Source organism: Bombina bombina, chromosome 1, assembly GCF_027579735.1.
Source record: "Bombina bombina isolate aBomBom1 chromosome 1, aBomBom1.pri, whole genome shotgun sequence".
NCBI classification, from domain to species: domain Eukaryota; kingdom Metazoa; phylum Chordata; class Amphibia; order Anura; family Bombinatoridae; genus Bombina; species Bombina bombina.
The window spans coordinates 640,762,177-640,777,643 of NC_069499.1; the positions used below are offsets into that span (position 1 = coordinate 640,762,177).

At 42.3% G+C, this 15,467-nt stretch overlaps 1 protein-coding gene across 1 annotated transcript in view; it reads right to left on the minus strand.

The window, feature by feature from the left end:
* Positions 1-15,467, minus strand: part of MED12 (mediator complex subunit 12) — a 588,898-nt gene that overhangs the window by 149,984 nt on the left and 423,447 nt on the right. Inside the window, exons 36-39 of the mRNA XM_053699086.1 lie at positions 1,280-1,657; positions 949-1,090; positions 635-828; positions 467-544 (exon numbers count right to left, since the gene is read on the minus strand). Coding sequence (XP_053555061.1) covers positions 467-544; positions 635-828; positions 949-1,090; positions 1,280-1,657 — 792 coding nt within the window. The remainder of the gene's footprint in view (positions 1-466; positions 545-634; positions 829-948; positions 1,091-1,279; positions 1,658-15,467) is intronic.

Here is a 15,467-nt window from a genome sequence, read left to right on the forward strand (position 1 = left end):
GGTCTGACAGTCTCTCCTCTTCTGACAGGGACCTGAAAGGAAAGCAGTGCAAGACTACACTGGTTGCCAGGTTGGGGTGTTAGCATAATCAAGCTGGAAGGAGGCTAAGGAAGGTTCCTTGCAACATTCAGAGCTAACTTACACCAATACTCTTAATAAGAGAATTACATGGCTACAATACACCCCAGTCCTATCTTGCAGGCAAACTACCAATTAAAGGACTAAATCCAATTTTCTTTAGAGCACTCTCTTTACCCACCTCCAAGTTCACGAGGCAAAGAATGACTGGGGAAGTATGGGAAATGGGAGGGATACTTAATGCTTTGCCGGGGTGTCTTTGTCTCCTCATGGTGGCCAAGTGTTGAATTCCCAAAAGTAATGAATTAATTTGTGGACTCTCCCTGCCATTGGAAAGAAAAGGATACTGTATAGTGTGCATTCTCAAAGGAAATAAAGTGTTAGATACCGGATTACTCTGCATGGAGCCATACTGAAGGGTTGGTGTCATCTGACGGACAGGCTGAGCCATCATTCCTTGCCCCTGCTGAAGGAGAAATACATCCATAATTAAACTTTTCCACTTGCTAAACTCCCTACAACTTTATAGGAATTACAAACACATTCACTCATTTACCAGTTTGGCCTGCAAATGCTGCCTCAGTAGTTGTCCTTGAGGAATTGGAGGCTGTGGTTTGTAAATAACAGGTTTATATGGTTCCATCATTGTTCCGACCCCAGATGGAACTCCAACATATTGTGGCCGGGTTGGTACAACTTTTACCACTGGCATCCGAGGTGATCTATATGTGCTGTCCAAACGTGGACCCCCTGTATCCAAATGAATAATATAAGTCATTCCTGTTAAACTAAAAATGCAAAAAAGCATTAAGAAGAACAAATAATAATACACTTTTTAAAGCAGACTATTGGCGCAAAGGATTTACTCACCAGGGGGTAGTGGCTGGTTTTGGGTGTGCATTCCTACACCTGGTCCCACATAAGTGAGGCGGGACATAGGTCCACCTCCCTGAGGGTGCAAGAGTTCTGTGGGGACATAGGGTACAGGGCGACCTGTACCAAGACCAAAATCCTAAAGAAGAGAAAGACAAGAATTTGAGGAATTTGATTGCTGAATATGGGCTACAGCAAAAGCTCCATTACAGATATGCACAAATGCAATTATTTTTTCTCACAATTTATAAGGAAGTCTATGTTCGTGCACAAAAAGTAGCAGACAACAAAATAAAATAGACAATGCAACAAGCTGTCAATGACGCACCTCGTTCTTGCTTGCTGTCTGGCGGCTTTTTTTACTTTTGCTCTTAGTTCTTTTCTTTTCCTCACTGCTACCTGTACTTCCCACTGCACTTTTGTCAACTTTGAGGGGTTCACTGAGCTTTTTGTCAGGTTCAATACTTGTGGGGGTAGGAGGCTCTTCATCTTCAGGTGGCAGAGGAAGAGGTTCCAGGTAGTAAGTGCGTGGCTTAGGCTTTAAATGGGTGTGGTAAAGAAGCAAACGCTGCTGCTCCTCTAAGCGAGAAATACGTCTATCCACACGCACTGTTCCAAACCAGCCCCAGGACAGTGGTGCAGACTGCTTCAAGCCCTCAAACAGGTCCCAGGGAGAGATCTTCTGCTTGGTGGAGACCTGCAGGCCCTAGGATTAAAATAAAAATGATGATTACACAGACATAGTTTTTAAAATAACAATGGAGGGCTGGACATATTTTAGAAATAAAACATGTTAGACAACCAACTTAACCCTTTCCTGACAGAGTAAGTTTGTCTACATTGGAACAAAGTTCAGATTTAAACAAATTGAAATCACACAATCAGTAATGCTATTGTGGTTTCAATGATGGGATCGAGTCGGGGGGGAGTGCCTATGACGCTAGGCACACCATCCAGCCCGCAATCCCATTTACCAAGCCTCTATGGCTTCAGGACAGCCAAACTGCTAGGATGTTCCATGCCGTCCTAACAACTCTAAAGCCCAGGACAGCATGGAACGTCCTAACGGTGGGAAGGGGTTAAGTGAGATTTAAATAAAAACAAAAAAAAACAAACAGACGACACTTTGTATGTATGTAATCTCCCCGAAGATTTTGCTTCCGTAGGCTTAGGATGTTGTATCTCTAAGGTACTTAACATCTCCCTTAAGAGAGTTCTAAGATGTTCAATATTCTATATCCTCAGAGAACGGATCTGAGGATATAGAATATGAGTCTGCAATTAGCAGTTTAGAAATTCTGTACTTGAGAGATTCAAAAGTACATGGTAAGTTAGAATAAATCTGAAGAACTCCCCTGTATGGATCAAATAGAGGAAAGACAGACAACATAAGACTAGAATGCCTAATAGCTCCTACAAAAGCTACTTAGCTGAGCTTGTGGAGGAGTAGGAATCATCATAAAGATTTTCACCTTTTGACAGCAGTCTAAGAGGTTCTGATCTTAAGAGATTCAGAACGGTTAGATAAATCAACAGTAGATTGTTAGACAGACTCATTTGCGCTTACTTGAATGAGGCATAGCCGCCAATATTTCAGAAACAGAGCGCACAAAAACTTTTAATTTAAAAATCTGTCACACTCTTGTACAGAACAAACCAAGGGAGGACAGGGACCTTTAGAGGTAAGAGCAACATGTGACAGGTTGGAAATCAGTATGCAATCTATACCTAAAGAACATAGCTGAGCTGGTGTTAATAGAAACAAGATTACACTTAAATAATTGATCATATGATTTACCCTAAAATGGATTAGCATATAAATTAACAGGGACAGTTCCAGTATGCTCCATTAAAAATTGAGTTTTTAACAGACAGTAAATACCACAACTACTGCACAATAATGAATATTGATATTAAGTAGACAGCACAGATATACACTGTCAGAGACGTCAGACAGGAAAGTCTAAGAAAAAAACTGAATTTATGCTTACCTGATAAATTACTTTCTCTTACGGTGTATCCAGTCCACGGATTCATCCTTACTTGTGGGATATTCTCAATCCCTACAGGAAGTGGCAAAGAGAGCACACAGCAGAGCTGTCCATATAGCTCCCCTCAGGCTCCGCCCCCCAGTCATTCGACCGACGGTTAGGAGAAAAAGGAGAAACCATAGGGTGCAGTGGTGACTGTAGTTTTACAAAAATAAATTTGAACCTGACTTAATTGCCAGGGCGGGCCGTGGACTGGATACACCGTAAGAGAAAGTAATTTATCAGGTAAGCATAAATTCTGTTTTCTCTTACATGGTGTATCCAGTCCACGGATTCATCCTTACTTGTGGGATACCAATACCAAAGCTTTAGGACACGGATTAAGGGAGGGAACAAGTCAGGTAACCTAAACGGAAGGCACCACTGCTTGCAAAACCTCTCTCCCAAAAATAGCCTCCGAAGAAGCAAAAGTATTGAATTTGTAAAATTTGGCAAATGTATACAGTGAAGACCAAGTCGCTGCCTTACAAATCTGTTCAACAGAAGCCTCATTCTTGAAAGCCCATGTGGAAGCCACAGCTCTGGTGGAACGAGCTGTAATTCGTTCAGGAGGCTGCTGTCCAGCAGTCTCATAAGCCAATCGGATGATGCTTTTCAGCCAGAAGGAAAGAGAGGTAGCAGTCGCTTTCTGACCTCTCCTCTTACCAGAATAGACAACAAACAAGGATGTTTGTCTGAAATCTTTAGTTGCATTTAAATAGAATTTTAAAGCACGAACCACATCAAGATTGTGTAACAGTCGTTCCTTCTTGGAAACTGGATTAGGGCACAGAGAAGGAACAATGATTTCCTGGTTAATATTCTTATTAGAAACCACTTTTGGAAGGAAACCAGGTTTGGTACGCAAAACAACCTTATCTGCATGGAACACCAGATAGGGTGAATTACACTGCAAAGCAGACAATTCAGAAACTCTTCGAGCAGAAGAAATAGCTACCAAAAACAAAACTTTCCAAGATAATAACTTAATATCTATGGAATTTAAAGGTTCAAACGGAACCCCTTGAAGAACTGAAAGAACTAAATTTAGACTCCATGGAGGAGCCACAGGTTTGTAGACAGGCTTGATTCTAACTAGGGCCTGTGCAAACGCCTGAATGTCTGGTACAGCTGCCAGACGCTTGTGTAACAGGATAGACAGAGCAGATATCTGTCCCTTTAAGGAACTAGCTGACAAACCTTTCTCCAATCCTTCTTGGAGAAAAGACAATATCCTTGGAATCCTAATCTTACTCCACGAGTAACCCTTGGATTCACACCAACAAAGATATTTCCGCCATATCTTATGGTAAATTTTCCTGGTGACAGGCTTTCTGGCCTGTATCAGAGTGTCTATAACTGATTCAGAGAACCCACGCTTAGCTAGAATTAAGCGTTCAATCTCCAAGCAGTCAGTTGCAGAGAAACTAGATTTGGATGCTTGAATGGACCTTGTATTAGAAGATCCTGCCTCGATGGCAGTTTCCATGGTGGAACCGATGACATGTCCACTAGGCCTGCATACCAAGTCCTGCGTGGCCACGCAGGCGCTATCAGAATTACCGAAGCCTTCTCCCGTTTGATTCTGGCTACTAGCCGAGGGAGAAGAGGAAACGGTGGAAAGACATAAGCTAGACTGAATGACCAAGGTACTACTAAAGCATCTATCAATGCCGCCTTGGGATCCCTGGACCTGGATCCGTAAAGGGGAAGTTTGGTGTTCTGACGGGACGCCATCAGATCCAATTCTGGAATGCTCCATAGCTGGGTCAGCTGAGCAAAAACCTCCGGGTGGAGTTCCCACTCCCCAGGATGGAAAGTCTGACGACTCCGAAAATCCGCCTCCCAGTTGTCTACTCCTGGGATGTGAATTGCAGATAGATGGCAGGAGTGATCCTCCGCCCATTTGATGATCTTGGTTACTTCCTTCATCGCTAGGGAACTCTTTGTTCCTCCCTGATGATTGATGTACGCTACAGTCGTGATGTTGTCCGACTGAAATCTGATGAATTTGGCCTCCGCTAGTTGAGGCTATGCCTGGAGCGTATTGAATATCGCTCTTATTTCCAAAATGTTTATCGGGAGAAGAGATTCTTCCCGAGACCATAGACCCTGAGCTTTCAGGGAGTCCCAGACACCACCCCAGCCTAACAGACTGGCATCGGTCGTGACAATGATCCACTCCGGTCTGCGGAAGCTCATTCCCTGAGACAGGTGATCCTGAGACAACCACCAGAGAAGAGAGTCTCTGGTTTTCTGGTCCATTTGTATTTGAGGAGACAAATCTGCATAATCCCCATTCCACTGTTTGAGCATGCACAGTTGCAGTGGTCTTAGATGAATTTGGGCAAAAGGGACAACGTCCATTGCCGCAACCATTAAACCGATTACCTCCATGCACTGAGCCACAGAAGGCCGAGGAATGGAATGAAGAACTCGGCAAGTAGTTAAAAGTTTTGACTCCCTGACCTCTGTCAGAAATATTTTCATTTCTACCGAGTCTATTAGTGTTCCCAGGAAGGGAACCCTTGTGAGCGGGGACAGAGAACTTTTTACGACGTTCACCTTCCACCCGTGAGACCTTAGAAAGGCCAGAACAATGTCCGTATGAGCCTTGGCTCTGTGAAAAGATGACGCCTGTATTAAGATGTCGTCTAGGTAAGGTGCTACTGCAATGCCCTGCGGTCTTAGTATTATTATTATCGGTTATTTGGAGAGCGCCAGCAGATTCCGCAGCGCTAAGTACCGTTAGAAGGGACCCTAGCACCTTTGTGAAAATTCTGGGAGCGGTGGCCAACCCGAAAAGGAAGGGCCACGAACTAGTAATGCGTGTCCAGAAAGGCGAACCTTAGGAACTGATGATGATCTTTGTGGATAGGAATATGTAGGTACGCATCCTTTAGATCCACGGTAGTCATATATTGACCTTCCTGGATCATCGGGAAGATTGTCCGAATAGTTTCCATTTTGAAAGATGGAACTCTGAGGAATTTGTTTAGAATTTTTAGATCCAGGATTGGCCTGAAAGTTCCTTCCTTTTTGGGAACTACAAACAGGTTTGAGTAAAATCCCAGTCCTTGTTCTGCAATTGGAACTGGGTGTATCACTCCCATCTTTAGAAGATCTTCTGCACAGCGTAAGAACACCTGTTTCTTTGTCTGGTCTGAAGACAAACGAGAAATGTGGAACCTTCCCCTTGGGGGAGAGTCCTTGAATTCTAGAAGATACCCCTGAGCAACAATTTCTAATGCCCAGGGATCTGGAACATCTCTTGCCCAAGCCTGAGCAAAGAGAGAAAGTCTGTCCCCTACTAGATCCGGTCCCGGATCGGGGGCTACCCCTTCATGCTGTCTTGGTAGCAGGTGCAGGCTTCTTGGCCTGTTTACACTTATTCCAGCCCTGCAAGGGTTACCAGGTTGCTTTGGGCTGTGAAGCGTTACCCTCTTCCTTTGCGGCAGCAGAGGTTGAAGCAGGTCCGCTCCTGAAGTTGCGAAAGGAGCGAAAATTAGCCTTGTTTTTGGCCTTAAACGGTCTATCCTGCGGGAGGGCATGGCCCTTCCCCCCCAGTGATATCCGCGATAATTTCTTTCAACTTGGGACCAAAAAGGGTCTTTCCCTTGAAAGGAATGTTTAGTAACTTTGTTTTGGACGACACGTCAGCCGACCATGATTTGAGCCAAAGCGCTCTTCGCGCCATAATGGCAAAACCTGAATTTTTCGCCGCTAACTTAGCTAATTGGAAAGCGGCATCAGTGATAAAAGAATTAGCCAGCTTTAGAGCATGAATTCTATCCATGACTTCGTCATATGAAGTCTCCCTCTGGAGCGACTCCTCCAGCGCCTCAAACCAAAAAGCCGCTGCAGTAGTTACAGGAATAATGCAGGCAATTGACTGAAGAAGGAAACCTTGCTGAACAAACATTTTCTTCAGCAAACCTTGCAATTTTTTATCCATAGGGTCTTTAAAAGCACAGTGGGTAGGAGAGTGACGTCGCTACAGCCTGAAGGGGGTGTGTGCGCTGCTATCCAATTGCAGCCCCAAGAAATCGGCAAAAGAAAAGAGAAGCACTGTTGGCGTGGTGCCAGCTAGAAATGCGGATCAAGCCCAATCCAAATAGTAGAAGGTAGAGGGAAGCAGCACTCTTACTCCATAGTCCTTAAAATCCAAAAGGTTTATTTCAAAAAATGTTTAAAACACATAGAAAAGTAGACAAGCACAGCACAATACAAATGCAAGCTATACAGGTGGAGGGGGGGGGGAGCAAATCCTTACATGTTTCGTGCTATGCAGCACTTAATCATAGGATCCTATGATTAAGTGCTGCATAGCACGAAACATGTAAGGATTTGCTCCCCCCCCTCCACCTGTATAGCTTGCATTTGTATTGTGCTGTGCTTGTCTACTTTTCTATGTGTTTTAAACATTTTTTTAAATAAACCTTTTGGATTTTAAGGACTATGGAGTAAGAGTGCTGCTTCCCTCTACCTTCTTTAAAAGCACAACTGTCTTCTATTGGTATGTACGCTTAGCAAGTGTTGAAACTGCTCCCTCTACCTTAGGGACCGTCTGCCACGCGTCCCGTCTGGGGTCATTTATGGGGAACATTTTCTTAAAGATAGGGGGGGGGGACAAAAGGTACACCTGGTCTCTCCCACTCCCTAGTCACAATATCCGCCACCCTCTTCGGGATCGGAAACGCATCAGTGTATGTATACAGGGACCTCTAAAAACCTGTCCATTTTACACAATTTTTCTGGGACCACCATGGGGTCACAATCATCCAGCGTAGCTAAAACCAGCAGGACGCGGAGGTGTTCCAGCTTAAATTTAAACGCTAAAGAATCTGACTCTGCCCGCTGAGAAACTTTTCCTGTGTCAGAAATTTCTCCCTCGGACAGACCATCCCTCACTGCCACTTCAGAGTGTTGTGAGGGTACAACAGATAAATCATCCAAAGCTTCTGATTGATCATCCTCTGTTCTTAAAACTGAGCTATCACGCTTCTTTGGAAAAACTGGCAGTTTGGATAGAAATGCCGCAAGGGAATTATCCATGACTGCTGCTAATTGCTGTAAAGTAATAGGGCCCAATGCGTTAGAGGTACTAGGTAACGCTTGCGCGGGCGTAACTGGTGTCGACACATGGGGAGAGGAAGGAGGAATATCCTCATTACCTTCCGTCAAAGAATCATCTTGGGCTACATTTTTAAGTGTCACTGCATGGTCATTAAAATGTTTAGATACCTTAGCACACTTTAAACACAAATGCAATGGGGGTGCCGCCATGGCTTTTAAACACATAGAACAGGGTCTATCTGTAGGCTCAGACATGTTAGACAGACTTAGACAGCACTCAAATACAGAAAAATACACTTTTTGAAAAAAACGGTACTGTGCCTTTAAATAATAAAAAGCGGAGGGGGCGGAGCCTAGACAAGCTCAGTGATGGCAGCATAATTGCTGAGCTCCATGCATAGAGAACATTGAAAGTGTGTTAAACTTGTCATATAGCATCCTAACTGCTAACAATATGCTGCAGGAATACATCTGAGCTCACTGAGCGCTATTCTACAGGACTCGCATTGCAAAGCTACACAGAAAGTGAGAGAGATACCAGACTTGGTGCGCGGCACTGAGAGACACGGATCCGCCATCTTGGGATTTAAAAGTTTGCATGCAGTTAATAATACAACACCTGCAGAGGCAGCAAGAGGAGTACTGAAGTTTGGGAAACATCATGTGAGAAATACCGTAGTATCTGGTAAGCTGGATTGATGTTATTTGTGGGGGCTAGCCATGATTTGAAGAGAGATAAGGGAACGCTATACTGCAAGGCCCTAATTTTTTGCGCCCACGTGGGACACATCTAACAGGCGCACCTAACACTCTGTAAGACAAATAGCCCCACGGCTCTTGGAAGCCAGTATTGATATGAGGAGGGATGAAGATGGAGGAATGGGTTTGCTACTCACAGATATACCACAAAGAGAGACAATGCAGTATTAAAACTAAAACACAGCCGTAGTAAACGCTCCACTATTCAGCGCCAGAGATGCTGTTATGCCTATGTTTCATTTGGATTGGTATTTACCGTACGCTTAAAACATGCTGATTGATCAAATTCCTCACTTCTAAAGATGCACTAGAAGATATAACCTGCACTGTCTTATCTGTTAAGGTCAAAAAAACAAGAGTTTTGTGCTGCCTAGGGATCATTTGGATTGGTATTTACCATATATCCGACACATAATTTATATTAAAGTCTTGAAATGTCTACCAGGATACAAGAGACATTCATAATGGGTTCTGTCTGACTCTTACCTTCACTAAAAGCTTCTAAGGGGGTAAACTTATTTACAAAAACTGCAATAAGCTGCAAAGGGTTACTGGTGAACAGAGGGGAAGAGACTTACTTGACTCTCAGATTAAAATATACAGTGTGGTCTAGCACAAATTATCAGCCAGAACTGGGAGAGGATACCTGTTCCTCTGCACGAGAACTATGTCGGTCAGGAAAAACAAGCCACAACTTATTCCTAAGTCCACTACACAGCACCCCTTTTTTAAACCCACTAAAGGAGGAAAAACACCAGAAAGAGAGACTTCACCCCCTGCAGATGACATGGACTCAGATTCAGAACCCCAATCAGACAACACAGACATGATCTCTATTACAAAAGCAGACCTACAAAATCTAGTATCAAAGCAAGACATTAACACTATCTTTGACAAAATGCTACAGAAAATGGACACTTTACAAAATACGGTCACTAATAGTTTGGCAGATATTAAACAAGACATACAGGGAGCAAGATTGGGAGCAAGAGTCGAAACATTGGAAGGCAGAGAGCACTCTGTCACTGAAGACATATCCATCTTAAAGCAACAGATATCATCCCAACAACAAGAACTATCTGACAATAATAAATTATAAGACTTGGAGAACAGAGGAAGGAGATGTAACATAAGATTAAAAGGAATACCCGAAGCGGTGACTGCACCGGAAATAAAATCCTTTTTGCTACAACTATTCCAAACCATAACAGAAGATAGAGAAGAAGGCAAATTTCAAATAGAAAGAGCTCACAGAGCCCTAAGAGCACCACCAAAAAAAGGAGACCCTCCAAGAGACATAATTGTAAAAATGTTTCATTTTCAAGAAAAAGAAGAAATAATGACGGCAGCCAGAAAAAACCCCACCTTTAAATTTAAGGGGTCAATCATCCAGTTTTACCAAGACCTTTGCCTGAGAACATTACAAAAAAGAAGTGCACTGAGACCTCTCACGCAGTTACTACGCAAAAACCAAATTCTTTACAGATGGGGGTTCCCATTTGCTCTACATATCCAACATGAAGGTAGAATAACCTCAATTGATAATCTATCAGAAATCCCGGAGGTATGTAAACATCTCAAACTGGAATGTCCGGAGCTGCCAACCTCATCTCAGGACCAAAATACAACTCAAAACGCCACACAGCAGGGAACATCATCTAGGGGAAGGTGGACGAGAGTCCCTAAGAAAAAACAGAAAACTTGACCAACCCAAGCCTCTAAGCACTCGCTCTAGATGACCCACTGAAGGAGGAAAAGGAAAGAAAAAGCCCAGTCAGGGACATTCTGGCTGGATATGATTCTTGCTTGAGAGATACCATTGACGCGAGACTGACCTAGAGATAAGTATATTTCTCTTTTTGAACTGTCTACTGAAAAACATATTAAGCTCTTATAATAGTATTGAGCTGGACAACAGCAAAAGATGCCAGCCACCCCTTATGTTATGTTATAATACTTTACATGGTTTATACGGTGTATCAAATTGGACAAGTGAGACTCAGAGTCGAAGCCATTGCAGGTCGGGGGCATGTCCCCTCACACTTTCTAATTGAAACATACATATGACTTTCATCTTTCTTATGCACACCAATTGTGATGTTTTTTTTTCATACAACACAAGTTACAAGTTCTGTAAAATGTTTGTTATTACAGCTTTTATATTACATTATTAGCTTATTTACTGTTATATATCCAATAGGGATATATTTAGTTTATATATTTATGATGTTTACAGTTATGTGGTCATGGAAATACTATTCACTTTTTTATTTTTATGTTGTGTCACATACTTGGGGGAAAGGCACGGGCTGTAGAGGCCCCCTTTCATTGTTTACTTATTCTGTACCAGTCAAACAGCCCCTAGAAGGGAAATATTTAGAACAATGTAAACTTGAGACAATGGATACTAATAGCATTATTGATCATACACACTGTTTTATCTATGGAAACGTGGGCTATTAATCTTATCTCACATAATGTTAGAGGGCTGAACTCAGATATTAAGAGGAGAACAGCTCTTACACAATATAGATCCTTAAGAGCCAATGTGATTTTCCTACAGGAGACACATTTTTTAGGCTCACAAATACCTAAATATTGGACGAAAGACTTCCCACTGCACTATCATGCCACAACTGACTCAAAAAAAAGGGGTGTCTCCATCCTCATCCACTCCTCTATACCCTTTGTACACACAGAAACAATTAGAGATAAAGAGGGTAGATTCTTGATAGTTAGAGGTCAGATACAAGGTACGGACATTACACTCTGTAATTTATATGCCCCTAACGATAAACAAGACACTTTCTTTAAGCTGCTATCGCATCAACTGACAAGTTGGACTCAATCTAGGACGATATTGGTGGGAGACTTTAATGTAGACCTGACATTACAATCCAGAAAACGTCACCAATTAATGACCAATAAACAGCACAAACAATATAACAAGGCCAAGGCGATACTAGATCACCTGAGTACACATGCCTTAATCAATTCATGGCAGACCCTATATGGAAACACGGCAGACACCACATATTATTCTGCAGCACACAAGACATACACAAAATTGGATTACATTTTTGTTAGCCAAATATTGCAGCCTTCCCTGGAATCCGCTACTATCCACCCCTGTGTGTGGTCAGACCACTCGATAACACAACTGAGACTAGGTACCTTACAGACAATACACAGAACCAAAACATGGACCTTCGACCCTGTCTAAAGGACCCATTGATACTAAAAACTATAACGAGACAAATGTGTGAATATTGGGGGATCAATACAGGGACGACGGAAAATCCCATATCTACCTGGGCAGCTCACAAAACCTTTTTAAGAGGACTACTTATAAGGGAAAAAGCTACACTGGTTAAAAAATGTAACAGTCAAAGACTAGAACTCCAAAAAGAAATACACACTCTAGAACGGCAACACAGACTTAAACATTCTAAAGCTCTTTACCAAAAACTACAAGAAAAGCGCTCAACATTAGCCAATATTCTTAATGATCAGTCAGTTAAGGCGGCATTCAGACTTAAGACAAATTATTATATATACTCCAATAAACCGGATAGATATTTAGCTAATAAAATTCTAGATAAATTAAGGGTAGCGGCCATTGCACAAATTCAGACACTAGACGGTACCACTACAACCCACCCGCAGGAGATAGTTGACTGCTTTGCTGACTACTATAGTGATCTATATGACGGAAATAAAGTGACTCAATCAGCACAAACTAAAGCCTCACTAACTTCCTTAATGAAACGTCACTAGCCTCTCTGACAGACAAAGACAGGGATAGTCTGAACCAAAACATTACACTAACGGAAGTCCAACAAGCAGTTAAGGACTTAAAACCAGGAAAGGCCCCGGGTCCTGATGGACTCCCGGGGGAATACTATAAGTTGTTCCAATCCTCATTAGTACCCCACTTGGTTAAACTTTCAAATCACATTATGCAAGGGCATGCAATACCTCCAGATCTCCTTAGAGCAAGGATAGCTGTGATACCCAAACCAGGGAAAAATCTCAAACGGTGTGCTAGTTATAGACCCATCTCTCTTATAAATCAAGATCTTAAAATCTTTACCAAGATATTAGCCAATAGGCTTAAAACCATACTGCCAGATATCGTCCATCCAGATCAGGTTGGGTTTGTGATGGGAAGGGAAGCTCCTGATAACATTAGACGGATACTCACGATCATTAACCAACTGACAAGATCGAAAACGCCTTCTCTGGTCCTATCACTGGATGCGGAGAAGGCGTTTGATAGGATAGATTGGGCATACATGTTTGCTGTCCTAGATAAGATGGAATTCAGGGGCCCCTTTGTAACAGCTCTACAGGGTATATACTCTGCACCTACAGCCACTGTTAGGGCCATTGGACATCATTCCAAACTTAGAAACATTAAAAATGGTACGAGACAGGGTTGCCCTCTCTCGCCACTGTTGTTTGCGCTCTGTATGGAGCCATTAGCTGCTTGTATTAGACAAAACCCTGGCATTACAGGCTTCCAACTTAAAAAACATAATTTATGTAAGAACTTACCTGATAAATTCATTTCTTTCATATTAGCAAGAGTCCATGAGCTAGTGACGTATGGGATATACATTCCTACCAGGAGGGGCAAAGTTTCCCAAACCTCAAAATGCCTATAAATACACCCCTCACCACACCCACAATTCAGTTTAACGAATAGCCAAGAAGTGGGGTGATAAAGTGCGAAAGCATAAAAAATAAGGAATTGGAATAATTGTGCTTAATACAAAATCATAACCACCACAAAAAAAGGGCGGGCCTCATGGACTCTTGCTAATATGAAAGAAATGAATTTATCAGGTAAGTTCTTACATAAATTATGTTTTCTTTCATGTAATTAGCAAGAGTCCATGAGCTAGTGACGTATGGGATAATGACTACCCAAGATGTGGATCTTTCCACACAAGAGTCACTAGAGAGGGAGGGATAAAATAAAGACAGCCAATTCCTGCTGAAAATAATCCACACCCAAAATAAAGTTTAACGAAAAACATAAGCAGAAGATTCAAACTGAAACCGCTGCCTGAAGTACTTTTCTACCAAATACTGCTTCAGAAGAAGAAAACACATCAAAATGGTAGAATTTAGTAAAAGTATGCAAAGAGGACCAAGTTGCTGCTTTGCAGATCTGGTCAACTGAAGCTTCATTCCTAAACGCCCAGGAAGTAGAAACTGACCTAGTAGAATGAGCTGTAATTCTCTGAGGCGGAGTTTTACCCGACTCAACATAGGCAAGATGAATTAAAGATTTCAACCAAGATGCCAAAGAAATGGCAGAAGCTTTCTGGCCTTTTCTAGAACCGGAAAAGATAACAAATAGACTAGAAGTCTTACGAAAAGATTTCGTAGCTTCAACATAATATTTCAAAGCTCTAACAACATCCAAAGAATGCAACGATTTCTCCTTAGAATTCTTAGGATTAGGACATAATGAAGGAACCACAATTTCTCTACTAATGTTGTTGGAATTCACAACTTTAGGTAAAAATTCAAAAGAAGTTCGCAACACCGCCTTATCCTGATGAAAAATCAGAAAAGGAGACTCACAAGAAAGAGCAGATAATTCAGAAACTCTTCTGGCAGAAGAGATGGCCAAAAGAAACAAAACTTTCCAAGAAAGTAATTTAATGTCCAATGAATGCATAGGTTCAAACGGAGGAGCTTGAAGAGCTCCCAGAACCAAATTCAAACTCCAAGGAGGAGAAATTGACTTAATGACAGGTTTTATACGAACCAAAGCTTGTACAAAACAATGAATATCAGGAAGAATAGCAATCTTTCTGTGAAAAAGAACAGAAAGAGCAGAGATTTGTCCTTTCAAAGAACTTGCGGACAAACCCTTATCTAAACCATCCTGAAGGAACTGTAAAATTCTCGGTATTCTAAAAGAATGCCAGGAAAAATGATGAGAAAGACACCAAGAAATATAAGTCTTCCAGACTCTATAATATATCTCTCGAGATACAGATTTACGAGCCTGTAACATAGTATTAATCACAGAGTCAGAGAAACCTCTTTGACCAAGAATCAAGCGTTCAATCTCCATACCTTTAAATTTAAGGATTTCAGATCCTGATGGAAAAAAGGACCTTGTGACAGAAGGTCTGGTCTTAACGGAAGAGTCCACGGTTGGCAAGAGGCCATCCGGACAAGATCCGCATACCAAAACCTGTGAGGCCATGCCGGAGCTACCAGCAGAACAAACGAGCATTCCTTCAGAATCTTGGAGATTACTCTTGGAAGAAGAACTAGAGGCGGAAAGATATAGGCAGGATGATACTTCCAAGGAAGTGATAATGCATCCACTGCCTCCGCCTGAGGATCCCGGGATCTGGACAGATACCTGGGAAGTTTCTTGTTTAGATGGGACGCCATCAGATCTATTTCTGGAAGTTCCCACATTTGAACAATCTGAAGAAATACCTCTGGGTGAAGAGACCATTCGCCCGGATGCAACGTTTGGCGACTGAGATAATCCGCTTCCCAATTGTCTACACCTGGGATATGAACCGCAGAGATTAGACAGGAGCTGGATTCCGCCCAAACCAAAATTCGAGATACTTCTTTCATAGCCAGAGGACTGTGAGTCCCTCCTTGATGATT